The following is a 27,798-nucleotide window of genomic DNA, read 5'->3' as shown; positions in this document are numbered from 1 at the left end:
CAATTAAAACCAAATCCCTTGAAAACACAGACTGGCCTTTTTCACCTTAACAATAAGGAAGCCAACCAACAAGAAACTACAGATTTCTTGGGAAGGCTCTTATATAGAACATTCCTGGAACCCAGTCTACCTTGGTGTGCCTCTTGATTGCACTCTTTCATATAAAACACACACAGAAAAAACAAAAGCAAAAGTTAATGTAAGAAACAATATACTAAGAAAGCTTGCTTTCTCCAAATGGAGTGCAAACCCTAGCACACTGAGATCTTCTGTCTTGGCCCTTTGCTATTCATCTGCTGAATATGCTTGCCCTGTATGGGCCAGTTCCTGTCATGCTGAAAAACTTGACCCAGCATTGAATTGCCACTTAATTACAGGATGCCAAAACCACTAAGAAACCTGTATACTTTGGTTGGCATTGCACCCCCCCCCTTCATTTCGAAGATCTGCATTCTCAGCTGACGAAAGAAACAGACGAATGAATGATGAGTGCCACCCACTATTTGGCCAGACTACAGTATCCCAATGACTAAGATCCCGACATAGCTTTCTAGCAACCACCTAAAAACCCTCTAGAGACAAGACTTCAACAATGGTTTGCACTATACCCTGAGAATAATACTGGTATTCCAACAGCTGAACACTTTTATGTGGTATCCACTTTGACTGCTGGAATACTTGGAAAAGCCTCAACAGACTACAAATGATAGGATGCTACAGACCAGATAATTGTGAGTGTGGGGCAACCAGTCCTTGGAACACTTTGTTTCTTGCCCCCTTCTTCAATCGCCTTGCACAAATGAGTACCTTATATCCTGCACAGAAGGAGTAGTTGATTGCCCAAGATTGGAGGAACATCTGACCATATTTATTAGATATAACTTATATATAGATTATTTTCCTTCATATTTTACTTAGTATTTTTCTTATATATTTTCCTTCATATTTTACTTGTAATGTATCCTACTTATTACTGTACCACTTATGTTTGGATATGAAATAAATATCTTTGTTCTTTTGTATGTTGGAATCACTGTTTGAATAGTAAGTTTCTGAAAGACCTGTTTTCTTGCTTCTCTGTAAAGACATTTTTGGCCATTTAATGCTACAAACACTGGTTTAGTGGATAAGAAGTTGACTGCTGGACAGATATCAAAAAATAGTATATGGAGGGGCAGAATTGAGGTGAAAACAGGTGACTAGTGCTGTGACACAAAGTTTATTGCTGGGACCATTACTGTTTAATTTGTACATAAATGATATAGGAAAAAACCTGAAAGGAAATATTCAATTGTTTGCTGATGATGTAAAATTAGGTAGAGTAATAGTTAATCAAGGCAATGTGAAAAGCTTGCAGTATTGCCAAAATTATAATGGGTTTCAGTTTAATGTGGAGAAATGTCAAGTTATGCATTTTGCAAAAAATAGACTACAAGCCATGTATCACATTGATGGCACTATAAGCCAGGAAATAGATGAAGCTAGAGATTTAGGGGGAGGTGGTGGATAGAGAGTTAAAGTTTGGAGAGCATATTGCGAAAGTTGCTAAGGTAGCCCATAAGATTACTTGGCTATTGAAGAACACATTAGCATGTAGAGATAAGGAAGTTGTTATTCCTCTTTATAAGGCCTTGCTATGTCCATATCTGGATTAGTCTGGTCTCCTGGGTTTCTTGGGGATGAGGAACTGTTGGAGAAGATTCAGAGGTGATTAAGATGGTGAATGGCCTGTGGAATATTTCCTATGAGGATAGATTGAGGTTGTGTAGATTGCAGAAGTTGGTTAATAGGAGAGAAAGAGAGGATATGATAGAAACATTTAAGTTGCTTAAAGGGTTTTATAGGATAGATGTAGGGGAAATGTTTCAGCACCTGGATAGAGGAACCAAAACAAGGAGTCATCCCTGGAAGTTGAATAAAGGTGTGGTTAGCAGGGGTGTGAGGACCAGGTTATTTGCTTGGAGAGTTGTGAATGAGCAGAATGAGTTTCCCAGAATCAGTTGCGAGTGCTTTGTCTAGTAATGGGTTGAAGGAGAGGTATGATAGATTGTGTGGATAGATTGGGTCTCCCGTAGTGAGTCTTCAGACACTCCATGGAGGTGCTTGTGTAATACTAATAATAATGATAATAATTCTGTGTGATGGGGGTGTATAAAATATGGTTTACAGTCCTGATTTGTTATAATTTTGTAGTGAATATATTTGCATTCTTTGAGGGACCTGTCTGTCCATATTAATAGCACTGATGTTGTCACACAGCAATTTATATACTGCTAGATATGTTAAAGGATATAGTTTGTGTTGAGAATGGATAAGAGTGTCTAGTTCAATATGTCATCATCATCATCATACGTATCAAGGATTTAGGCCTAGCATGGCCTGTTCCGGCCTTAGAAGTCATCGTTGAATCGTTTAAGAGGACGTCCTGGTTTTCTTTTTCCTAATGGCTTGTACTTTAAGGCTTGTTTTGGTAATCTTTCTGTTTTCATTCTTTGAACGTGTTCCATCCATTTATGTTTATATTTTTTAATTTTTTCAATTACTGGTTCTTGGTTTAATTCTTTCATAATAGCTTCGTTTCTTTTGTGATCAAATAGGGTATACTTTGCAGTTTTTCTCATAAACTTCAGTTCTGCTGTTGTTAATCTTTGTTTGTCTTTTTGTTTTATTGTCCAGATTTCGCTTCCATACAAGACCGGTAGGGCTAATGTATTGTATACTTTTAGCCTGGTTTGTTTTTGAACTAGGTTTGGTTTAAATATAGAGTTAATTACTCCTGTTATTTTTAAATATTTTGCAATTTTTATGTTTATATCTTTTTCATTTTCATAAGTGATCATACATCCTAGGTAGTTAAATGAATTCACCTGTTCTAAGATCTTGTTATCTAATACTATTTTAGTTCTTGCTGGATCTTGTCCTTTAAAGGCCATAGTTTTTGATTTTTCCGTTGATATTATCATACCATAATCTTTGGATATCTCATTTAGATTTAAAATAGCTTTCTGTAAGTTATCTTCAGAATTTGTAATTATTATTTGGTCGTCTGCAAAGAGGAGAGTGTTTAAGTTAACTGTAGGTGAAAGTTTAATTCCTTGATGTAAATTTTTACTCCATTTTATTATTATTTCATTTAAGTAGATATTAAAAAGAGTTGCTGAGAGGGGACATCCCTGTCGGACCCCTTGGTTTATCTCTCTTGTATATGATAGCTCGTGATTTAATCTTATTTGTATTTGATTATTTTCATATATACTTGTGACAGCTTTTAGGATATTATTTGGTATTTGTCTTTCTTTTAATATGTTAAATAATATGTTTCTTTTAACTTTGTCAAATGCTTTTTCAAAGTCAATAAATGCAATATGTGTTTCTAAATTATATTCTCTTCTTTTCTCTATTATTAATTTTAGGCAGAAGGCTGGGTCTATACATGATCGTCCTTTTCTATATCCATTTTGTACCTCTAGAATAAAGTTTTCGGAATATTTCATTAGTTTGTTATTTAAGATTCTGCTATATATTTTGTAACAGGAATTTAGTATACTGATACCTCTATAGTTTTTAGGGTCATCTCTATTACCTTTCTTAAAGATAGTAATCACAATTGCTTTTTTCCATTCTGTTGGGGGGATACTAGTTGAGTAAATTTTATTTAAAAATAATAAGAGTCTTCCTATGAATCTTGTTCCTGCGTATTTATATAGTTCTGAACCTAGCTTATCTTCTCCAGGTGATTTTCCGTTTCTTGTTTCTTTCAGGCTGATTTCTAATTCTTCTTCAGTTATTTCCTTTTCATTTTCGTTAATTGTTTGCCAGTTGTCTTTTTTAAAATATTTGTCTGTCCACAGTTCTGTGTAGTAATTTAGAAATTCTTCTAATTTCAATTCAGTGTTTAATTTTATGTTTTCTTTGGTATCTGCATTTAAGTGTTTCAAAATCTTATATACATTGGGTCTTATTTTATATAAATCATGTTCTAAATTAGAAACAAATTTATTCCATGATTCTCTATGTCTTTTTCTGACTTCTCTTTTAGCTATGGCTCTTAGTTCAATATGTGAAACGATTATATTTTTTTCTTTTTTTTGGGGGTGGGGGAAGGAGCAGTTTTCTTATGTCATGCGGTGGAGAAGAGGCAGATGTAATATTTTATATATTTTAGATGTTGTGGCCATTGGTTAGAAGAGTGTGGTGTTGGAACAAATAATATTGATTCTGCTTGTCAGGATTCTGTATTCTTGGATTTGGTAGTTTTTTTTTGTGTGTGTGTGTGTGTGAGAGAGAGAGAGAGAGAGAGAGACTGTATCATATCATCCTGAGGTTTGTCTTTTTAAGATTGAGAATGGTGATCTGCTTGGAAAACTGTGATTAAGGTTTCTAGGAAAGGCACATGTTTTTATTTGATTCTTTTTCTATAGTCAGTTGCTAGCTGCATGCATTTAAAATATATCATTGTCTGGGCTATGTCGCTAGGTGAAACGATTTCTATTGTTTACAAACAATTCTTCCATCGAATTGTTTGTATCAGTATCAATGTCATGGTTTTGACATACTGACAAAAATGCCAGTATGTCAAAAATGTAAGTGGCATAGGATCAAGAGTCTTTTTAATTGCACATAAGTAAAGAAGAAATAAATATTAAACTTTGATTATAATGTCTGCATATGTGAGATGAGGTTTTTGAAACTAGTTTTGAACAGAAGTGATTCAATTTTTTTGATAAAGCAGATGGGGCAGAAGAATATACCAGCTGTCTGACAAGTTTATAAGTGGGACTCTCTATATTATCTCGGTAGGGTACTGCAAGAGTATCTGGGGTGCCACCATGCTTATACCTGAACAAAAATATAGTGAAAAAAAATGTGAATTTATGCCACTGAATATACTTGTTACTCCACTATAGTCAATGTTCCATCCCTTATAATTCTCCTAAGCATCTCTTGCTTCCTTTTCTGTGTTTTGTTTGTATTTCCATTTGATGGATATTATTTTGACATTATTATTATTTATACATATACTCCATGGAGTTAAAAGACTCACTGTGAGAGACCCACACTATCCATTAACACATACCTATCATACATCTTAAACTTATTTACTGTTGGATGTTCACAACCACCTCTAACAATCCATTCCACTCATTCACCACTCACTAAGTAAACAACCTTATCTCTTAACCACACTCAGACAACTTCCAAGTGTGACTCCTTGTTTTCTCCCTACTCCCTATTAATGTACTGAAAAATTTATTTTGTGTCACTCTTATAGCATCCCTGTAGTAACATATAAGATATCATATCCCCTTCTCCCCCACCAGTCAGCCAAACTCTGCAATTCACACAATTTTATTCTATCCTCATTGGAAACATTTCACAGACCTGTCACAAGCTTCGTCACTTGTCTTTGAATCCTCTCCACCACCACCTCTCCGTCCCCTAGAAATGCAGGTAACCCAATCTGTGTGCAGTAGTCAACATGTGACCAAATCATAGCATTATGAAGAGGGATAATAACCTCTCTATCTTTACTTGTCAGTGTGTTCTTCAACATCTAAGTAATCCTCTGAGCTATTTTGCCAGCTCTTGCAATATGTCCTCTTAACTTTAAATCTCTATTTATCATCACTCCTAGATCCCTAGCCTTTTCAATATCTTGTAATCTAGTACCATTTATATGATATGAAGTATGTAACCCTTTCATCCCAAAGTTCATTCATTACCTTACATTTTACATTAAATTGGCAACCATTATCTTTGTCCAGACTGCCAATTTATTTAAGTCATCCTGCAAGATATCTGAATCACCTTTATCAGCTATTGTCCTCCCCAGTTTTGCATCATCAGCAAACAACTGAATATCCCCCCGCTCCCCACACACACACACCAAAAAAAAAAAAAAAAAAATCTGCTATATCATTAATGTACAAATTAAAGAGTAGTGGTCCAGAGCCCTGGGACACTCCACAAGTCACCCCTCATTTGCCAGCATACACCATCCTCTGATGTCTATCAGCCATCCTACTATCTATGCTACCAACCTCATATCCATTATCATTTGCTCCAACTTATGTAATAATTTTCCATGTGGTATTCTGTCCAATGACTTTTCAAAGACCAATAGTATGATAGAGTAGCCATTTCTATTATCCAATTCTTCTATCACCTTCCTTTTACAAAAGACCTCCCTTTTACAAAGCCATTCTGTTCCCTTTAGAGTATCATATTTCTATTCACTCATTCCCAGATTTTACTTTTAATCAATTTTTCCAATACTTCAACCACTACTCCAGAGATACTAATTAGTCTGTATTTTTTTGCTGCTTCTGTGTTGGAGCCATCTTTCCACTCCCTTGGAACCTTGCCAGAGCTGAAACTTAGGTTAAACAACTTAGTCAGAGAGGCACTGCCAGTTCACATTCTAATAGCACATGAGCTGACATGCTATCCATGCCTACTGCTGTATTTATATTGATATTTTTTCATATTCTCAAATCTCACATCAGTTAGTGCAAATTCAAATTCACCACCTGGAAGATATACTCTTTCAGAGTGATCACATTAACTGAACTATTTCTTCTTCTTCTGTCATTTTCTTACTATCAGTACCGAGTAAAGTAAATTTTCCATAATCATTTTTTCTCTTACTTGCTGTGTAGTGAAAAAAAACTCTTCTTGATGTATTTTGGCCTGCTTTGCTAATTTTCTCTCAAAATCTGATTTATCTTTCCTTGCTATACTAGTTACCCTTCTTGCTTGTGCTTTATATTGCTACTCATCCACTTAATCCCTACATTGTTTACCCTCCTGTATTAAAAAATTGTACACTAGAAAGAGGGGTGCTGTAAAAAACATTTCTCAGGATCAAAAAAAAAAAGTCGGGAACCACTGCTCTGTACTGCCAAGTAATGGGCAATGGAGGATATTATTATCTGAGATCTCCAGGGGGAGTCAAGGACTCTTTGAGGGAGGCTATAAATCACCCAAATCAGTTGTCATACTTCCCTAAATACATTCACACTAGATGCACTCACTACCACTAAAGGCAAACTATTCTACTCACTCACTGCTTTGTGAGAGAAAAATCTATCTCTTACCCACTTTCTTGACTGTTAACAAATTTAACTTCCAAGGATGACCCCCACCTTCCATATAACTAAAAATTTCATCAGAAGATATACTATAACATCCATTCAAAAGTTTATAGACCTCTATCATATCACCCCTCTTTCTCGTATTAACCAGAGTCTGCAGTCCACATGTTCACAATCTGTTCTCATAATCTAAATCCCATAATCCAGATATAATTCTTGTAACCCTTTTTTGCACCCTTTCCTCAGCTTCTTTATCCCTTTGGAACCCTGGTGACCAAATCTATGTGCAATAATCCCGGTGTGGTCTTCTCAAGGCCTTATAAAGAGCAAAATGACTTCCTTATCCTTGTCAAAGTTTGCTTTGACGTCACAATTTTCTTCTGAGTGTATTTGCAACTTTTGCTGTGTGACCTTTGAACCTCAAATTCCTATCCACCAGTATGCCAAGATCCCTAACCTCATTAGGTTTCTTGTAGCATAATCCTGCTACTATAATATGAAAATTTTAGAGTTAAAAAAAAAAAAGAAGTGACATACAACTGTTTGCTAAAATAGGCAGGGTAATCAGGAATGCAGCTGATATGCAGTATATGCTGGAATTGTGGGTGTGTGAAAATGTAAAGTTATGCACTTTGGTGTAATGAGATATCCAATGTCATGTTATATAGGTAACATTATGCTAGAGGAGACTGATTAGGCATTACAATTTTTTAAACTAGTCCCATTGTTAACTAAATGGTTGCTCTCTGTGTACTGTGATCAACTGTTCTTGCGCTGTGAAGGTGCTGGATATAATACCAGCAAAATATTGTTAATTATTTTCTTATTATTATTGTTTTGTGAATTAATTCCAGTAAAAAAATTGGTTGTTACACAAGTTTTAGGGATGACTACTTGTACTGAAAAAAAAAGTCTTCTGTTTCAGGCCTATAAAATTACTTTAATAACATATATTTCTATCATATCTCCTCTTTTCTGCCTGTCAACCAGCTTTGTTGACCACAGACCTTCAGTTCCTCATAGAGAACATTCCATAACCATGTAAAGTGATATAAGCTCCCTGATTATTGAGTGCATTTTTCAACATCCAAATAATCTGTTTTTGACTATTTTTGCAGTATGCCCTTACCGTATGTATGTAAATTTATTAAATGTTAAAGTAAAAGTGAACTCAATTCAAAAGTGTAATAATAAAAGAGAGTACCAGTACCTTAACATGGACCTTCTAGGACCGAATCCCTTGAAATGGATAAAATTGAGTATCATGCAGTTATAAAATTTTTTGTAAAAGAAGGTTTAACACCAAAAAAAATTCATTCAAAGTTTATAAAAGTTTATGGGCGCTTTTCTACTTCGTTTTCGACAATTAAGAAATGGGCTGCCGAGTTTAAATGTGGCCTTGAAAATGATCCACGTGAAGGACATCCAAAAAAGTGTAACAACACCAGAAATCATTGATCAAGTGCATGATATGATATTGGAATGACCGGCGAGTCAAAGCGCATGAAATTGCTGAGACTATAGGCATTTCAAAAGAGCGTGTAGGATATATTTTGCATGAAGAATTGCAAATCAAAGAGCTTTGTGCAAGATAGGTGCTGTGCTTGCTCACAGCAGATCAAAAATGTACTCACATGAAAATCTCTGAACAGTGCTTGGAGCATTTTAACAAGAATAAAACTGATTTTATGCATCAATATATTACTATGGATGAGACTTGGATTCACCGTTACACACCAGAATCCAAACAGCAGTCAAAACAGTGGACAGAAGCCGATTGTTCATCACCAAAGAAGACAAAGTCAGTTCCATCAGCAGGAAAGATCATGGCATCGGTATTTTGGGATACTGAAGACATTTTGCTAAAGACATAAATATCTTGAAAAAGGGTAAAACAATAACCGGAGAATATTATTCCGATCTTTTAACCGGACTAGACGAAAAAATGCATGAGAGAAGAAGACCCAGTTTGCAGAAGAAAAAAAATTATCTTTCATCAGGACAATGCACCTGTCCACAAAAGTGTTTTGGCAATGGGAAAATTAAGGGATCTGCAATATGAATTATTGGAACATCCACCCTATTCCCCAAATTTGGCTCCCTCTCGTCTGTCTCTTCCCAAAACTAAAACTTTTCCTCGCTGGTCAGTGTTTTTCTTCGAATCAAGAGGTGATTGCAGCTGTAGAGGGATATTTTGCAGATCTCCCTGAGAACCACTACAGGGACGGGATAATGGTGCTGGAGCATGCTGGAATAAATGTATTAGTCTTAAGGGAGATTATGTTGAAAAATAAAAATAATTTTGAAATTAAAAATTCGTTTTTTCATTGTTAAGCCAAGAACTTTTCAGACCACCCGCGTATCTATAAAAGAAAGTGTGTTCTGACTTTCAATCTCAATTGTGAATTGTATGTATTTGTGTTGTTTGTTTAGATGGCTGAGGAAAGTATCTAATGTCTGGTGGCCATGGGACCAGAATAGTGAAAACATTGTCAACATATCTAAGCCAGACTTTTGGTTTTAAAGTAAAGGAATCTAGACCATGTTGTGTTGCTTAAAAGCTTCCATATAAAAGTTAGCAATCTGGTTGGGGGAGATAACGGCCAGCCCATGGCTGTGCCTTTTTTTTGTAGGTAGAAAGTGTTTTGTCACACACACAAAATAGCCAGAACGTAGTACATGTGCAAAGAGCACTGTGATATCAGGCAGAGATTTGTCCTGTAAAAGAAGAATTGTGTCATTGATTGGGAATATGTGAAAAGGGCAGAGATGTCAAAACTGACTAATAAATTATATTTTTTCCAGTCTGATGTCTTAATTTTGTTTACAAAGTGTTGTGCGTTTTTAATATTGGAGGGGGGGGAAATGACCTACGAACTCCTTGAGTGTTGATACTAATTTTTTGGCTAGAGATGATAATTGGGGCTATCTATACTTTCAGCTATCGGCCTGAGCAGTCCATTCTGCATGTGAATCTTGGGTAAACAATAAATTCTCGGGAAATGAGCATAGTGTGGAACTAGTTTTTTAACTGTATCCTTGGGCCAAGAAGTGACTAATTTAAGTAATTTTTTCATTTTCTTTTTTCTCTGATTAGTTGGGATATAGTTACCAAGTTGATAGGTTCTGTTGTCTGAGACTAATTGATTCATTTTTTCCAAGTATGTTTGGTTTAAAATAACATGGCACTGTGTTTATCAGCTCTAGTGATTATGATGTCCTGATTTGATTTTAATGATTTCACAGCTGCCAATTCATTAACGATTTCACGGTTGCCAATTATTTATGTTTGAGGTTTCCAGTCGTACTTTATTAGCTATGGTGGTTGGGAGAAATCTTAAGCCTCTTTCAATGTTATACGAAATCTAATTTGTTAACAGTCTCTTGGATGCCTCTGCAAAATTTAAGCCTTTACTAAGTAGCGAGCATTCACTATTGTTCAGGGCATGGTTAAAAAGGTTGATCACTTGGCAGTTGGTGGCACCTGTTAATCACATAATTTTGGTTGGTGGTTGTTGTTGTTCTCTCTTGTTAGTAGTTGGCTATTATTGTTATCACTGGCTTGTGGTTGGCTGTTTTCATTCAGTGAGGAGAACAAACTCATCCATTGACTATCTGAATATTGTCGATCTTTATGTATATGATATTTGGATATAAATTTTCCTTTCTTTGTTTCAAGGATATATTTAGCAGAGTTGTCAGTAATATTCTCAAGGATATCCCAAATATTTGGATTTAAACTACTTAAAAATTCTGATTTTAAATTTTGAACCTAATTTTGAGCAAATGCTAAGTTTTTGCGGGTGGTTTGAATCTGTTCTCTGAGCATCGCTTTCTCCATGTGGTTATATGTTCTTAGTGCCTTTGCTGAGGGAAATTTTCCTTTCAGCTTGATGAATAAGATTGCTGTCTCTACAGAGTTTTAAAAATGCCAGTCGACTAATCAAAACAGAAACATGAATCTTTAGCTAACTGTACTGATTGCATTGCTTGTGCATCAAATCTCCATGAAGTATCAGAATAATTTCCTTTAGTGTTAAACAGTGATCAGCATTCATTTCAGACAAATCATGGTGACTACAACTGTGTTCGAAATAATCTTTAATTTCCTGACATTTTCAACCTTCATATTAAGATCATCATCTGCAGTATACACATATATATATACAGAGACAAGCTATATTATATTTCAAGCAGTATGCCAAAGAGATAATGATTTGATCAACCGTTATTCTACTGGCCTGACCCCTAGTGAGCAAAAAAAACTATATCAGAGCTATATACTGTTTATAACGTTATCAACTATAATATTATCACACCAAAACGTGGTATGAAAGTAAATTTAAGGATTAAAATTAATCAAATCATTGTCCCTTTGGCATACTGTTTGGAATGTAATATAGCTTGTCTCTATATATATATGTGTGTGTGTGTGTGTATACTTCAGATGATGACCTTAATATTAAGGTCAAAACGTCATGAAATTAAAGTAATTATCTCTAATATGGTTGTAGTCTCCATAATTTGTCTGAAATGAATACTGATCACCATGTAACACTAAAGGAAAGGACTGCCTTTTGGCAGCATGGAAGGTGACTAGGTTATCCTTGCCCCCACTGAAGGATGGTATGGAGATATTGCTTAAGACACTGGTTGCAGATGATCTTTATGTAAGAGATGTCTGGAAACTACATGGTTTGTCAAAGGAGTAAGATGAATGGAGAGAGAGAGAGAGCTAGCATCAGCAAAGCTATGGATAGGATTTGTAGTGATTGAAAGTAGGTCATTTATGTATAAGAGAAAGAGGATAGGTGACAGAATGGAGCCTTGAGATACTCCTGCATTGGTGGCAAAGCTTGTAGAAAGGTTGCCAATTAACTATAACATGTAGTGAACAACCAGAGAGAAGCTGACCATCTAGTTAAAGAAGATGGCAGGCAGACCGAAAGAAGGCAATTTGCAAAGGGCCTTGATGCCAAAGACTATCAAAAGCCCTGGAAATGTCAATGGAAACAGCAGATGTTTTTCTGAACCTTTCCATTTCATGTGTCCAGTGGTGAGTGATGTAGGCTGATATTATCCATGGATCTGAATTTGCAGAATTCATACTTTGTGGTCACTCATTAACTGGTAAGCTTCTAAATGGTGAAGTTGACCATTGATAACATTCTACATTATTTTGTAGAGGATTAAGGTGATGGTAATTGGTCAGTAGTTGTAGTAGGATTTTGTCTCCCTTTTTATGGAATGGGTTGATTATATGTTAGTTTTCAGGAGACGAGATAGGTGCCAGCTTAGTACAGAAGATTGAAGAGATGATAGAAGACAGATATTAGATCTAGTGCTCATATTATACTCAACTTTTGAGTACAATATGAGAGATGCCATTGGGACCAGACGACTTTGTAGTGTTCAAGGTGTTTAACCATGCTACTGGCCAAGACGTATATGTACATCCAAGCATGGATGCGAAATGCATATTAAAATTGTAATACCATTGATATTCCATTGAAATATATGATGGATATATGAAGCATATGAGGATGCATATTTGATCTATAATGGCCAGTAAGGGGGTTAATATATTTCTTATGTGTTAAAGATACCAAGAAATTATGTACTTGGTTTAATCCTTTATCCAAGTGTAAGCAAACAAGTTTGTGCCCGAACTATTTTCAGGACTGGGGCAACTCATAGTCAAGGTGACTTCACATCACTTGCCTTAGTATCCCATAGCACATATCCTTACGGTATGCATTATGGGAAGAGTCACTACCCAGACCAGTTTTGACCTTTATTGAGGTCTCATCAGTGGGAGCCAGACCCAGAGGTGATACCAAGGTTGAAGTAATGGAGAAGTCATATTTTTACATACGTGTTGCCAAAAGGTGTCGCACCTTATTATTAAATTAGTAATTTAATTTTTTCCACTTGGTTATACTACAAATTAAAGATACCAAGAAATTATATACTTGGTTTACTTCTGCATTACTTCAACCTTGGTATCACCTCTGGGTCTGGCTCCTACTGATGATACCTCAATATAGATCGAAACCGGTCTGGGTAGTGACCCTTCTCATAATGCACAGCATTATATACATACCCGTAAGGATATGTGCTTTGCATTATGGAACACTAAGGCAAGTGATGTGAAGTCATACACCTTTACTACGAGTTGTCCCAGTCCTGAAAATAATTCAGGTGAAAACTTGTTTGCTTACACTTGGATAAAGGATTAAACCAAGTATATAATTTCTTTATATCTTTAACTTGTGGTATAACCAAGTGGAAAAACTTCCAACATACTTATGTCTTTCTGCTGAAAGACCACAGGATGCATATAGTGCTCAGTTGCTGTTATGGAAGGAGGTGAATTGCCTTTATCATCATGCAGGAGTTAGAGGAAAAGAGTGATACTAGTGGTCAGCTTCTTTTTTTCATGCTGTAACAGTGGTGCTATCTGGATGGGAGAGAGGTGGATAGCGCTGGTGAGCAGAAGTTATATCCGATGTCTTTTGTGAGGACCAGAAGGCACAGCACAGTTACTGTTTGACCAGCGATGAATATTCTGCTAGTGGCTTTTATGAAGTTGGATTTGGATTTGCTGATAGCTGATTTACATTTATTGCATGCTTCTGCATAAGCTGAGTAGTAAAACTTCGTTTCTTGATGTAAGTCACTTGCATTAAGCTTTTTTTTTTATTTTATTTTTTTTTACTTCTTTCATATGTCTTCTGTTGAACCAGGGTTTGGAAAGTGGAATTTTGGATGGAATGAGAGATGAATGCATTCATGCCACTGAGGATGATTTCTGTGACTCGCTCAGTGCAGGTGTCTGGATCAGAAGAACATAGGTAATAGTTGTCATGGGAAAGAAGAGTAGTAGATATAGAGATCATTCCAATTTGTATTTTTGTTTGCCAGAAGACATGAGATTGAGTTCAGAAAGTGCAGATTTACTTTGGTTATTAAATTTAACATGTCATTTCTTTTTCTGATAAGAATTATACATCCAGTTTAGACCACCCTGATATATATACCATATTCAGTGCACCTATAACTTACCTTATATGGGATTCCTATCCAGTTGGGAAGGAGGAACTACTTCCTAAGGCTTTCAGTATGTACAAAAGATAATGGGTGTCAGTTTAATGTGGAGAAATGTAAAGTTATTCATTTTGGGATAAATACATTACAAGCTCTGTACCATATTGATGGAACTGTACTCCAGGAAATAGATGAAGCTAGAGATTTAGGAGTGGTGGTAGACAGAGATTTAAAGCCTAGAGGACATATTGCTAGGGTAACTCATAAGATTACTTGGCTATTGAAGAGCACACTAACAAGTAGAGATAAGGAAGTTGTTATTCCTCTTTATAAGACCGTGACACATCCACATCTGGATTACTCTGCTCAGGTCTGGTCCTCTAGGTTTCTTGGGGATGAGGAAGCAGTGGAGAAGTTTCAGAGGTGAGCAACGAAGATAGTGAGTGGTCCATGGAATGTTCCCTATGAGGAGAGATTGAGAGTGTGTGTGGATTGTAGAAGTTGATTGATAGGAGAAAAAGAGGAGATATGAGAAAATCATTTAAGCTGCTTAAAAGGTTTTATATGATTGATGCAGAGGAAATGTTTCAGCACTTGACTAGAGGGACCAGAACAAGGGGTCAGCCCTGGAAGTTTAATAAAGGTGTGATTAGTTGGGGTATGAGGACTAGATTTTCCACTTGGAGAGTTGTGAATCAGTGGAATTGGTCACCAGAGTCAGTTATGATTGCTTTTTCTCTTAATGGGTTCATGGAGAGATATGCTAGATGGTGTGAATAGTTTGGGTCTCTTGCAGTGAGTCTTCAAACTCCATGGAAGTGCCCATTCAATAATAATATATATATATAATTTATAATATATAATAATATGTACATGTTTGTAATATAATAGTTATTGTCACCATGAAAACTCTGCGATAAATTTGTGCACAGTAATCCATATGAGGCCTTATCAAAACCTTATACAATGGATCATAACCTCTTTATTTCTGCATGTTGGGGTCCCCATTATCCAATTTCATGACTTCACAACTGGTGCAATGTGGCCCCTGAATTTCTTGTCCACCACCATTCCCAGATCTCTATCTCCTTCAAAGTTTCTCCACCAAGGGTATACTGTGCATCCCATTGTTGCTTCAGATTACAAAATCTTACACTTTGCAACATTGAATTGATAGTTCCACTTACCTATGTATTCATGCAATCTCTTCAAGTCCTCCTGTAAGGCCATAACATCTGCTTGACTCTGCATTCTTCTTCTTCTTCTTTTAGCTCTACAACCCTTTATAGGTTTTGGCTTGCTTCACAATATTTTTCCATTCTACTCTATTCAGTGCAGTACTTTTCCAATTCTTAACTTTAAGAATTCCAAGATCTTTCTCAACCTCATCTAATCATCTCTTTTTAGGTCTTCCTCTTCTCCTTTGTCCAATTATTTTAATGTCCTGACATTCCTTGTTCTGAATTTCATAATATATCTTGTTAACCTTTCCCTTTGCATACATCATTTCCGTAGAATTGGTCCGGTATCATATTGTTTAGCCTGCTCAACAAAATATTTTTTCTAGGAATGGGTTGTTAGCCCATTGCCAAACCATCCTCCTTTATTCATCGATACTGTTGCTTGGGAGCGGCAACAGTATGGATGAGCTACTCAATCCACTCATCAAATACTGCAGCAGAGTTGCTTGACTCTGCATTTCCCTCCCCAATTTTTCATCATCTGAAACAGTTGCATATCACCAGTAAACCCATTTCATTATCATTAATATACAAACTGTGAACTACAATGGCTCCTGTGGTACATTAATTGTGACCCTCCTCCTTTGGGACACTGCACCTCCATATACAACTTTCTGATACCTATCTGACAGTCAATCACTGATCCAACTCACTAATCTGTTATCTAGTCTCATTTCTTTCAATTTATTTAACAGTCTGTCAAAAGTTTTGGCAAAATCTATGTATACCACTGTGTATGCATCTCCCTTGTCCAAGACATTTGTCACCTTGTTATGGTCCATAAGTAAATTAGTAAAACATGATCTCCCTTTAACAAACCCATGCTGATAACCATAGAGAATACCACTGTTATCAACCAAATTCTGTATCCTGCTTCTCACCAATTTCTTGATTACCTTCACCACAACTCCAGATATACAGATTTGCCTATAATTTGTTGTTGCAGCCTTATCACCAACTTTATGCAGTGAAACAATTCTACCTTATTTCCACTCTCTTTGGAGCCTGTCGTAAGACTTATTACACAGGCATACCAATGCTACTGCCAGTTCCGTGAAGATACCTTCAAGACGTGGTGATATGTCATCAAATCCTATCCTCTTATTGACATCAAGATTATTTTTTTGTATACCTCTTGCTCACTCACAATTAAGCCATCCTCTCCTGTGGATGGCTTAATTGTGAGTGACACCCTTATAAATTGTTCTTTGAATACCTCAATGATGTCTTCTGCATCAGTTACTATCCTACCATTTTCATCTGTTAACATCATCTCACTATAATAATTTTTCTTCTACTTGCCACAAATGTGGAAAAAAAATAGGGTTTTTCTTGGCCCGATTTACTAATTTCTGCTCATGCTGTAACTTTGCTCTTCTTACCAACTGATTTGCCTATAATTCATCTTCCTGGCCTGCTCTTTATACTTCCCATGCAATTAATTGCTACCATTAGTCATTTGTGCTGCCTTCACGGTATCCTCTTATTCCAAATTTCATGCTTAATCCCTTTATTCATTCATTCATTTGACACCTACTTTATTCATTCTTTTGATCTTTGGAATATATTTGCACATCGATGTTGTTAAATATCGTTTGGTCATTTCCCATATAGCATTTACCTCCATCCTGCTTAACACTCCATTTTGTGCTATAGCTCCAAGCTATCTCCTAAGCTTATCATAATCACCAGCTTTTTAATTCCACATATATCCCTTCCTCATGGAAGTCTTTAAATCATCACTATGATCACCGGTTATCATAGTGATGATAACCTAGGTGATCACTTCATGATCATGCCCACCAATTAGAGGGAAGTGCAAAACCTCACTTACAAGCACATCCTCTGATGAAATGATCAGATCTAAAAGTCTCGATCTTTGTGTGCCCTTCTTTACTTAGTGCCCGAGATAGTTCTCTTTCAAGAATAATAAGCACTATCCAACTAATTATCTTTTCCTGTCAACCTCTGCCTCACATCATGCTGACTCAAAATCATTACCATAATTTATACCTCGCATCTTCACTTTGCGTGGACATAATTTGCTTTCTTGTCCTCATATAATAGAAGTTGGATTATATATTCCAACTGTGAATTGTGAAGCACTGTTGGAATAGATGGGATTAGCAGGAACAGCTGTTAGAAGTGCATTTGAGAGAGATGAAATATCAAAGTCATCATATAAAAAATATCATTATATAAAACTTGAGATAAATAGAAAACATTTAAAATACAAAGTAAGCGTGTTATGTGAAGCTCCGATTAAGAGTATACATGTTAAATAATGGATTTAATTTTCATTCTTATTGTATCATTATACTGTCCTACTTTATTTTTATGCTGCTTTCCCCCCCCCACACACACACCTTTTTTTTTTTTTTTTTTTTCAAAATTATGCTAAACAATCTTAGACTAAAATGTTACAGTTCAGCAATTGTTTAGGTAGTAACAGCTTTACAAGCAAAGCATGTTTAGGCAAGATTAATGGCATCACTGTGAATGGTATTAACAGCCAGAATGGAGGGAAAAAATCCCATGTCTATCTTTTTAAACCCTCCTGGCACCTGTCAAGTTGCATGATATACAAATCCCATGCATTTGGTGTTTACAATGCCTTCCTAGTGGTGAATTTTGGAACTTCCCCCCCTTCCCCTAGATATTGCTTCCCAACGATGCACAATGTATTCCTGCAAAGTTTCGCAGCATTTGGATCACTGGATGGTGCTCAACACAGCCGTAAAAAGGGATATTTTAATTTTGATCACCCTGTACAGTGAAAAGATTTTTTCACAATGTTAAGACTGAATGATGTGGATTGGTCTGTGTAAGCAATGGTTTTTTTTTCTTTTTTTCTTGCACTAGCAGAAATTTTGATATTTGAAAGATAGCACATCTCTGTAGTGCTGCCTATAAAAGGGGTTAGAAAAATTTGGAATTGCTGCACACATATCTCCTATAAATATTGAATGGGAAATAGCCGGTATGCTTTATTTAGAACAACTTTTTACCATGATATAACCAAAACTCTACTGAAGAAGTATCTTCTAACAGGGGTTTGATCTTAAATGTTACGCAGAAGTCTCTACTACAATCTCGCTACATTATACTATTAATGGATTATCTGAGAGTTACTTTAAAGAAACAGCCATCCATGAGTTAGCAGAATTAGTAGGTTTGATTAGTAACTGGCATAATAGTAATGACTAATAAATCCAAATTTTATATCAATAATATGCATTATTATGAAGTAGTTCACAAAATATGCATTGATGTTTGTAAAACCTTGAAGATATTTTTTGGAAATATCTTAAAGGTTTTACAAACATCAAATAAATAATTTTTTTTTCTTAGCATATTATTGGTATGTCTGTTTGTAAAACTTTTCATCATTTTTTTTTTTTTTTTTTACTTAGCTTGTTACTTGTAATGGGTGGAACAGTCCTAAAAATATGTGATTTTGGAACTGCATGTGATATGCATACTAATATGACCAACAATAAGGGAAGTGCTGCATGGATGGCTCCAGAAGTTTTTGAAGGTGATATAGAATGAATCATTGTTATATTATTATAATTATTTCATTGATAGACAAAAGTATTGACAACATACTAAGCATGAGAAAATTAGATGTGAAACTGTGTGAATTCAGTAATACATATTTCTGTATATGTATAAATAAATTATAGTGCAACTGAATGTTAATGCTTCATAACCGTCAAGGCATTGGTTAAAGTTTAACGTGCATGACTTTGTTTATGTAGTGTATACAATGTATTGGTTAATAAAGGTAAAATGTTTGTAGGTAGAAAGTAAAAATTATAATAGAGTATGCCAAAAGTTTGAAAGTTTCAAAAGAAAGTGTCAGAAGTGTAAATCACAGTTGTGAATGATATAAACTCAGTGCTTGCTGTGAACTGTGTATACGATGTCATCACTGTTTGTAAAATCAGAGTTGAGAGCTTATTTAACTGATATCATAATTGTCATGGCTAGCTGCTTATATCAGTACAACGATACCTGTTAATAACATAGCATCATAAACTATGAATTTGCTTAATCACACAGGCATTGAAATGCCTCTCTTCATTCCCTTCTTGTATCAATTACTCAGCAGAGTGATTATGATTAAAAAGAAAAAAAAAAAGAAATCTCTGTTAACAGGTAATAAAAATTATGGGCCACATCAGACCTCTAATAAACATGGTGATGGTCTCACACTGCATGACAGTAATTATTTACAATATAAAGATGACTTTCACAAACATCCATGTCATTGTGCAGTTTCAACTCAGGCTGTTTGGAGATCAGTTACACTGTCTATTGAATCATATTCAATAGGAATACAGCCTAGTGTATTCCTATTGAATATGATTCAATACGAATACATATTGAACACCTGAGCTTCGTGGCAGAGGATCGTGACCATTGAAAGTTCCTCTTGCAGCTGCTGCCCCCACAACCCAGTTAGGAAAGGTGGGTCTTGAAGATGAATGAATGAATACATATATTCATATTCGATATATTTTATATATTCTTATTATTAATATTCAACATATGAATACACTATGTACATATTTCAGTTCACAATGAACTCAGGCTATTTCATTTGGCAGGGAAAATTCTACAAACAAATAGAGGGGACAGCCATGGGTTCACCACTCTCTCCACCCTTGGCCAATTTCTTTATGGAGACCTTTGAAGAAAAAGCCTTAGCCTCTGCCCCACACAAAACCAACCATATGGCTTCACTACGTTGATGATGTGTTCGCCATTTGGCCACATGGCTCTGAAACACTCCTCTCCTTCTTAACACACATAAACAACCAACACCCCAGAATCAAGTTCACCCTGGAAAAAGAGGAAAACAACAGTCTCCCTTTCCTAGACACACTAGTCACCCGCCAGCCTAATGGAACCTTGGTTTTCTCAGTTTAAAACCCACCCATACAAGCAGATACATTCACCAACAATCCCCCCCTCCCCTCACAACAATATGGATTGGTGAAAACACTATACAATAGGGCTATACTAATCTGTTCAAACGACTTGGCCCTTAACACTGAACTAAATCACATCCTCAACACTTTCTCAGTCAATGGCTACCCCCCCCCAAAAAAAATCCAAAAAGTATTAAAACCTACAAACCACAGTCCCCCCCCCCCCCACAACTAGGTTTACTCTAAATCCATCACCATTCCCTACATCCGAGGCACCTCGGAAAAGATTACCAAAATCTTAAAAAAACATGACCTGACCTCCTGTTACAGATCTTACAGAAAATTGGCATCCTTTATCCGCTCCACTAATGGCCAACCACTTCCCCTAGACCTACCTGGTGTATACCAGGTCCCTTGCAGTTGTAAACTGTCTTACTTTGGCCAAACAGGCAGGACAGCGAATATCAGAATTTCTGAACACAAGGACTACATCCGTTTTCACAAGTACAGCCATTCTGGTCTTGCAAACCATGCTCTGGATACACGCCACAGAATATGGTGGAAGAAAGCTACAGTAATACACCGTAGCAAATACAAATTCAAAAGACTATTTATGGAATCAGTCTCAGCCCTAAGAAACTCTCCAAACCTCAACAAATTTGGTTGTATGCGACTGCCCCAAATTTGGGAAGCTTACATCAGCAGACCTTCAGCCCAATGGCCAAGAACACCTACTTAGCCCGCTAGAGGGCACCATCAGGACTTTTAGGAGAACAATAGCTTCATCTCTTCATTCTCAGTTACTGTGTTGTAGTGCCTATGTGCACGTGCTTTTTTGTAAGTTCCTTTAGTAGATGGCAACGTGACGTTGACGAAATAACGGAAATATTTATTAAAGTATAATTTAATTTATATTCTTAACTACGTTGTTCAATTCCTTAAGTGTTTTAATAGTGCATATAGAATTTTCAGTATTAAGTGTTAATTTATTCTTTAATTCATATCATTTAATTTATATTATGTAGAGAGATAATATAAATTATAAATATATATAAGTATCTGTGACAACTACATTTTTTCTACAAACAGTAATATGTTACTTGATCTTAAACTAAGAACCATAAGTAAGCAGTATTAGATATTATCACTAATAAGACATATCGGTCTCATGAGATGGATGTTTTTTACTATTGTGAGTGTTGTAACATGGTTGTCTTAAAATTGTGCTTTAACTAGAGACCACTTCATCTTTAGAAAACATGCTTTTTTTTTTATTTTTAATTTTTTTTTCTTTTAATTCAAACACACCAATGTAGTGCAGCTGGTTTGAATCTCTACAGCATGTAATTTTGATTTGAGTTAATAATGTTTATTATGATATTAGCATTTTTGTTCAATTTTTTTACTTTTCAGAAACAATTGTTTAAAAAAGATCTTGAAGATACCCTTTAAAAATTTAAATAGAAATCTCTTTCTAGGGTTCAACGAAATAATGAATTACTAATAATGCAAGAAGTGATTAACAGTATTGCAATGTCACAAAACATGTTTCTTCTCTGTCATTATTTATTATTCTTTATAGTATTCTTTGTGAAACAGAGATTAGTAGAAAGAAAAACAGACAACTTTCAATATCAAAGAAGTGGGGGTTGAAATAGCAAATGAATTTGACTTATCACTATCTGTGCTGTTTACTTTGTAGACTGCATACATGTGTCAATGTGAATACATCCAATTTGAATATGGATTACTGACATAAATAATATATTCTTTATTCATAGAATTTTCACTAAACTCAACACTGGCATGTTCAGTATGATTTAGAAGGTAGAACAATAGCACAAGCGTAAATGTTAGAAGGATTAAAAATGATTAGAAGATTAGGCCTAATCCTTGTTAGAATTTAAGTCAGAATTACATCAAATGCTGTTTTATCATGAGTTTATACTAGAGCAACATTTGGTGTAATTCTGACTTAAGTTCTAGCAAGGATTAGTAAAAAGTATATTACAAATTCTGATGGGTTTCTTTTATTTAATAGGTAGGAACTAATGTAACATTACTCAAAATACAGCTAATAAAATTTGGTTTGAATCAAGCAGCTCACATTCTGTAACTTCTAATCTAGCCTACTCTGGAATTAAAGCTTTCAGTTCCCTAAAAAGCAGAAAGTGTATATAAGTATAGGTAGAAGGTCTATAAGCAAAACGTGAAAGTAGTTCAAGATACGTATAGTGCAGGATATAATCAGGAGCCTAAAAGCAGAAAGTGGTAGTAGTTCAGGATAAGCAGAAAGCATAATTTGAATGCACAGGTAGTACTCCACCTATAATGTTGTTACTGACTGAAGTTGGATTTATAAACCTGAACCAACTTCTAGTCATAGTCAGAATGCAGAAATCAAAAAGAAATGAAGGACATACCATGAACATCAACCTGAACTATGTAGCCTCCCTAAAGTTCACAAACAAGCATTTTGTAGTTTATTATACTTGACAAGGAATTATAGCTTTGTTTTAATCCCTACCTAAGTGTAAGCAAATAAAACGCAAGCAAAAAAAAAAAAAAAAAAAACAATTAAAACAAGAACATAATTTCTTGTCAAGTATAATATACAGTACCCCCCCCCCCCCCCCCCCCGTATCCATGGCTTCACTTATCTGCGGTTCAAAAAAAAGTGCACGAAACTTTTGAGCGCTGTGCCGGTTGAAATATATACATGCAGGCTGAAAACTTGTCAGAACGTGCTTGTTTTGCTAGGTGTGTGGACTTAAACGTGCATATTTGTTCATGTTTGGTTTTACTCGAATTGTCGAAGAAAGCAGTCAATTGTTTCATTGCAATTAAAAATTGCATTTAAATTCAAGCAAATAAATTGTGAAAAATTTAAAAATGTCTTCAAAACCGAAGACATGAAGTGCTCAGTATTAATGAAAAATCAAAGATTATCGATATGATTGAAGTAGAAAATAGTCATTTGCAACCGTTTCCAAGATCTATAATAAAAACAAATCTTTGATACATGAAGTGTTGAAGAACAAAGGAAAAATTTGTATGAGTCTTTCCATTGTACCCAAATCTGCAAAAGTTACAGGTACAGTGCATGATAAGACGTTACTCAAGGTAGAGAAAGCGTTGAATTTATGGGTGGAAGAAATGACAAGAAAAAGGATTCCTATTGATGGTAACACGTCACAACAAAAAAAGCATTGATCCTATATGAAGACATGCAGCTGCAAGACGAAACAGAAGAGGAAGAAAAGTCATTTATAGCAAGCAAGGGCTGGTTGCATAGATTCAAAACTAGATTTAATCTAAAAAAAACATAAAAATTATGGGAGAATCTGCATTGGCTGATGAGAAGCTGCTGCATTGTTCCCAGCAGAATTTAAAAAAATTATTGCAGAGAAAGGTTATCATCCTAAGCAAGTTTTTAATTGTGATGAAACCGGCCTCATTTGGAAGAAAATGCCCCAACGGACCAATGGTATTAGCCATTTGGTCCCATTCTCAACCTAGTAAAACACTACATCCTGACCTACATTTGATGTTCAGTTCATTATTTTGTGTTTTACTGGATTGAGAATGATATTATGTGCAGTCCCACTAAAGCTTTTCTACATCATCTTTTTCAGATCCTATCCCAGTAGCAGCAGCATGACAGGAGGCTTTGTCATTGAAAGAGATATGAGCCTATTGCAGAAAATATCCACATTATAGTAAACATTACATTATTAAGGAGCATTGTATTCAGGGTTTTTCAAAGGGGGGGGGGGATATAGAACCCTGAATGATAATAGTAGGTAAATAACAATGTATGAACAATTTGTATTACCATGCAAATGTAGTGTAACACTTGAGGTTTTAACACAGACAGTTAAAGTTCTATATGACTGCTTCCAGTAATTCTACATCTGTAATCAGTTTCCTGCCACATGCGACAGAGCATATCTGGCATAACTTCAGCAATGGCAGCAACAATTCTGGATTTCAAATTCTGGAGTGGTACAATCACTTGATTTTTGCAAAGCCTCACAAGAAAAAAATGTAATGGTTTAAGGTCGGAGGGGGAGACATGGTGGCCATGTTACAGGCACTCCTCTCCTAATCTATCTGCCCAGAAAATGGGTGTCAAGGTACGACCTTACTTCTGTTAGGTAATGAGGAGGTGCTCCATCTTGCTGGAAATCTAAGCGTCCATTGTGGTCATCATCGTCTAATTGTAGTATTAGGTACTCTTATAGCATATCCAGATACACACCACCACTAATAGACTAAAAAAAAAAAGGGGTCATACACTTTCTTCTTGCTTATGGCACAAAAAATGTTAGCTTTTGGGGTGCCATGAGCATTTTCTACAATGGCATATGGATTTTTGCTCCCCCAAATTCTGCAGTTGTGAGTGTTTACTTGCCCACTTACGTGAAAAGTGCACTTTTCACTGAAGACGATTGTGTCCAAAAAGTCCTCATTTTGTTCTATCCTACTGATCATTTTTGTACAGAAATCCTGGGGTATCTTCTTATCATCTTTCTTCAAATATTGTATGAGGGAAAATTTGTAGATCCTTAAGTATAGGTGCTTAAGGCTGTCATAAAACACACCACACAGTCACATGTGGAATTCCAATTTGACAAGACACTGCCTGGTTGACTTTCCAGGACTTCTATAGATACTTTCCCGAATTTCTTCCACAACATCATTGTCAGCACACGGCTTTCTCTTTGACCCTGGATGATTGTGTTGCAGACTTCGTTTTCTCAAACAAAAACACGCAATGTGCTCATTCCTCAAGATTGAAAGTTGCCATTTTCAAACGGCATGATGTATCATGCGATCTAGTGTTGTCGTTTGGTAATAAAGTTATGTGACCAGAAATTGATTTGTTTCACTACATTATGATACTCACTCAGCTTTTGTACATCTTCTGAGTTATTCTCTGTTTTACTGCAAAGTTATATACACCCTTTTGAAACACTCTGTATATCCATTGATGTTTGTCGTTTCTGGCATTGAAACCAAAGTACAAGTCCATACAACAGAAACAGCTCCAGAATGTTAAACATGTCACCAAACTTTACAGCTGGGATTATGCTCGAGTGCATTATTGAAGCAAAATTACAGCCATCTCTTACACCCTTTCTTTTATTATTATTATTATACCATCCAGTCTGCAGACTTATCACTTGACATTCATTCAGCTGACAACATATCTATCCCATTGATGTATTACCGATGCATTCTGGTAAATCATTCCGTTCACTGACAATCTCCATCTAAAAATGTACTCCTCACACACCTCTTCACTCTTACACAACTTCCAGTAATGGCCTCTGGTTCTTCCCCTCTCACTTTCTACTCTTTTTATAATCCCCTCTGGATTAATCCAGTAAAATCTCTTCACCAACTTAAACGTATCTATCATATCACCTCTTCTCTTATTCACAAACTCTGCAATCCACACTTCAATCATTGTGACATCTCAGTATGTTTGATTCTAAATAGTGCTGTAGCAAAATTTATTTTGACACAAAGTATATATATATATTATTTTTTTGGATCATCTAAATAACTTTCATCACCAGATCAAATTCACCTATGAGCTAGAAGTTAATAATTGTCTTCCTTTTTTAGACATAAAACTATCCAGGTGCTCTGATAATATTAAAATTTCAATCTTTAGGAAGCCACCACATACAGACAGATGCCCTCATGTCCTCTCACCAGTACTCTCCACAGAATTTTGGCATTATTTCCACCCTTGCACATCGGGACAGATCCTTATTATTAGATGAAGTAGAGCTTCAACATGAACTTAATTTCCTCAAAAGGACCTTTCTTAATAACGATTTTACTTCAAAAAGTATTGAGAAACTTCTTTTTCACTGTCGTCAACAAACTAATGAAGATTCTACTATCCCCAGAGCTTACATCTCCTTGCCTTTCATTAGTTTCCTCTCCCCCAAACTGGCTAAAATTTTAAAAAAGTTCAACATCAAAACACGTTTCTCTACTTTACCTAAACTCCGTTCTATCCTTAATCAACCTAAAGAAAAACATCACCATCTTCAGTTCCCAGGAATATACAACAAACTAATGAAGATTCTACTATCCCCAGAGCTTACATCTCCTTGCCTTTCATTAGTTTCCTCTCCCCCAAACTGGCTAAAATTTTAAAAAAGTTCAACATCAAAACACGTTTCTCTACTTTACCTAAACTCCGTTCTATCCTTAATCAACCTAAAGAAAAACATCACCATCTTCAGTTCCCAGGAATATACAAGATTATTTGTAATTGTAGAAAACCTTACTACGGACAGACTGTTAAATCTATCCTTCTCCATATTGAAGAGCACAAAAGAGACATTTCCTATAACAGAATCCGAGCCAGCGCTCTCACCAGCCACGTCTTGTTCTCTATAAACTCTGATGAAGGCCGCCAACATCAAATAGACTGGTCTCAAACTTCTAATATTCACAAATGTTATGATGAACTTGAAAGACGTATCTTGAGTCAAAAGAAATTACACTTGATTCAACTCACATGAATAGCAGCCTTAGCTACAGCTTGCCAGATTCACATAACTCCGCTGTCCAGTGCTGGTGTTCTCACAATTTCACACGCACGTGTAAACATACAGCTGGAACTGTAGCTCGGACTCCAATTTAAACTGTACTACAGTTTTTAGTAGATCTGTTGTTGTTAATATGTAATGTTTCTGTCTGATTATTTTGTATTTTTCCTTGTACTTTGACACCTGAAGAAGTTGGATTAGCAATGAAACTAGTAGTGTCCTCATTAAACCTTATTATTTGGTGTTAAATTTTATTATTATTATCTTGGTGTTAAATCATTTAAATTAAATTAATAGATATGTTGTTAAACCAAGTAAATCTGCATACGAATATATATATATATATATATATATATATATATATATATATATATATATATAATGTTCATCCAAGCTTGATTTGCTTCCTCAGTCTTAAGTAAAAGGCTGGTTATATTCCACTAATTCGATCCCTACCCAAGGGCCTATGAGTTGTGGAAATACTTTCTGAATATGAATGCTGTGTTGAACAAAGCGGCCTTTTGCAGTTGCCAAATTTTTAATCCATCTAACTCGAGTGCTTCTAGATGTTTTTTCAATGTTTTAGGGGCAATGCTGCCTAAAGCACCTATTATTATGGCAACAACTTTCATTTTCTTTTGCCAGATTCGTTCAACTTCAATTTGCAACTCGCGATACTTTGCAATTTTTTTAGTTTCTTTATCGTCAATCCGATAATTTCGATAAACTGAACAACCTTGTTTTCACTTTTTTCAACTACTGTTATATTGGGTATATTACATTCCAAGCTTTTGTCAGTTTTGAAATCCCAGGGTATTTTAGCTTCTTCATTCTCAATGACTTTCTGGTGAATTTTATGCTTCCAATAGTCTTTGGATACTTTAAACCCATACTTTTTACATAA

At 35.6% G+C, this 27,798-nt stretch overlaps 1 protein-coding gene across 3 annotated transcripts in view; it reads left to right on the top strand.

The window, feature by feature from the left end:
* Positions 1–27,798, top strand: part of LOC150099411 (mitogen-activated protein kinase kinase kinase 7-like) — a 415,932-nt gene that overhangs the window by 130,097 nt on the left and 258,037 nt on the right. For all 3 annotated transcript variants that reach the window (XM_090403539.1, XM_090403540.1, XM_090403541.1), the window contains one exon: positions 18,796–18,920. In XM_090403539.1, the coding sequence (XP_090259665.1) occupies positions 18,796–18,920 (125 nt within the window). The remainder of the gene's footprint in view (positions 1–18,795; positions 18,921–27,798) is intronic.

This window comes from Typopeltis vanoorti, chromosome 14 (assembly GCF_054136105.1).
Source record: "Typopeltis vanoorti isolate ZY-2024b chromosome 14, IOZ_Tvanoo_1.0, whole genome shotgun sequence".
In the NCBI taxonomy this organism is placed as follows: Eukaryota; Metazoa; Arthropoda; class Arachnida; order Uropygi; family Thelyphonidae; genus Typopeltis; species Typopeltis vanoorti.
The sequence above is the reverse complement of the archived record's forward strand: the minus strand, read 5'-3'. Positions and strand labels throughout refer to the sequence as shown.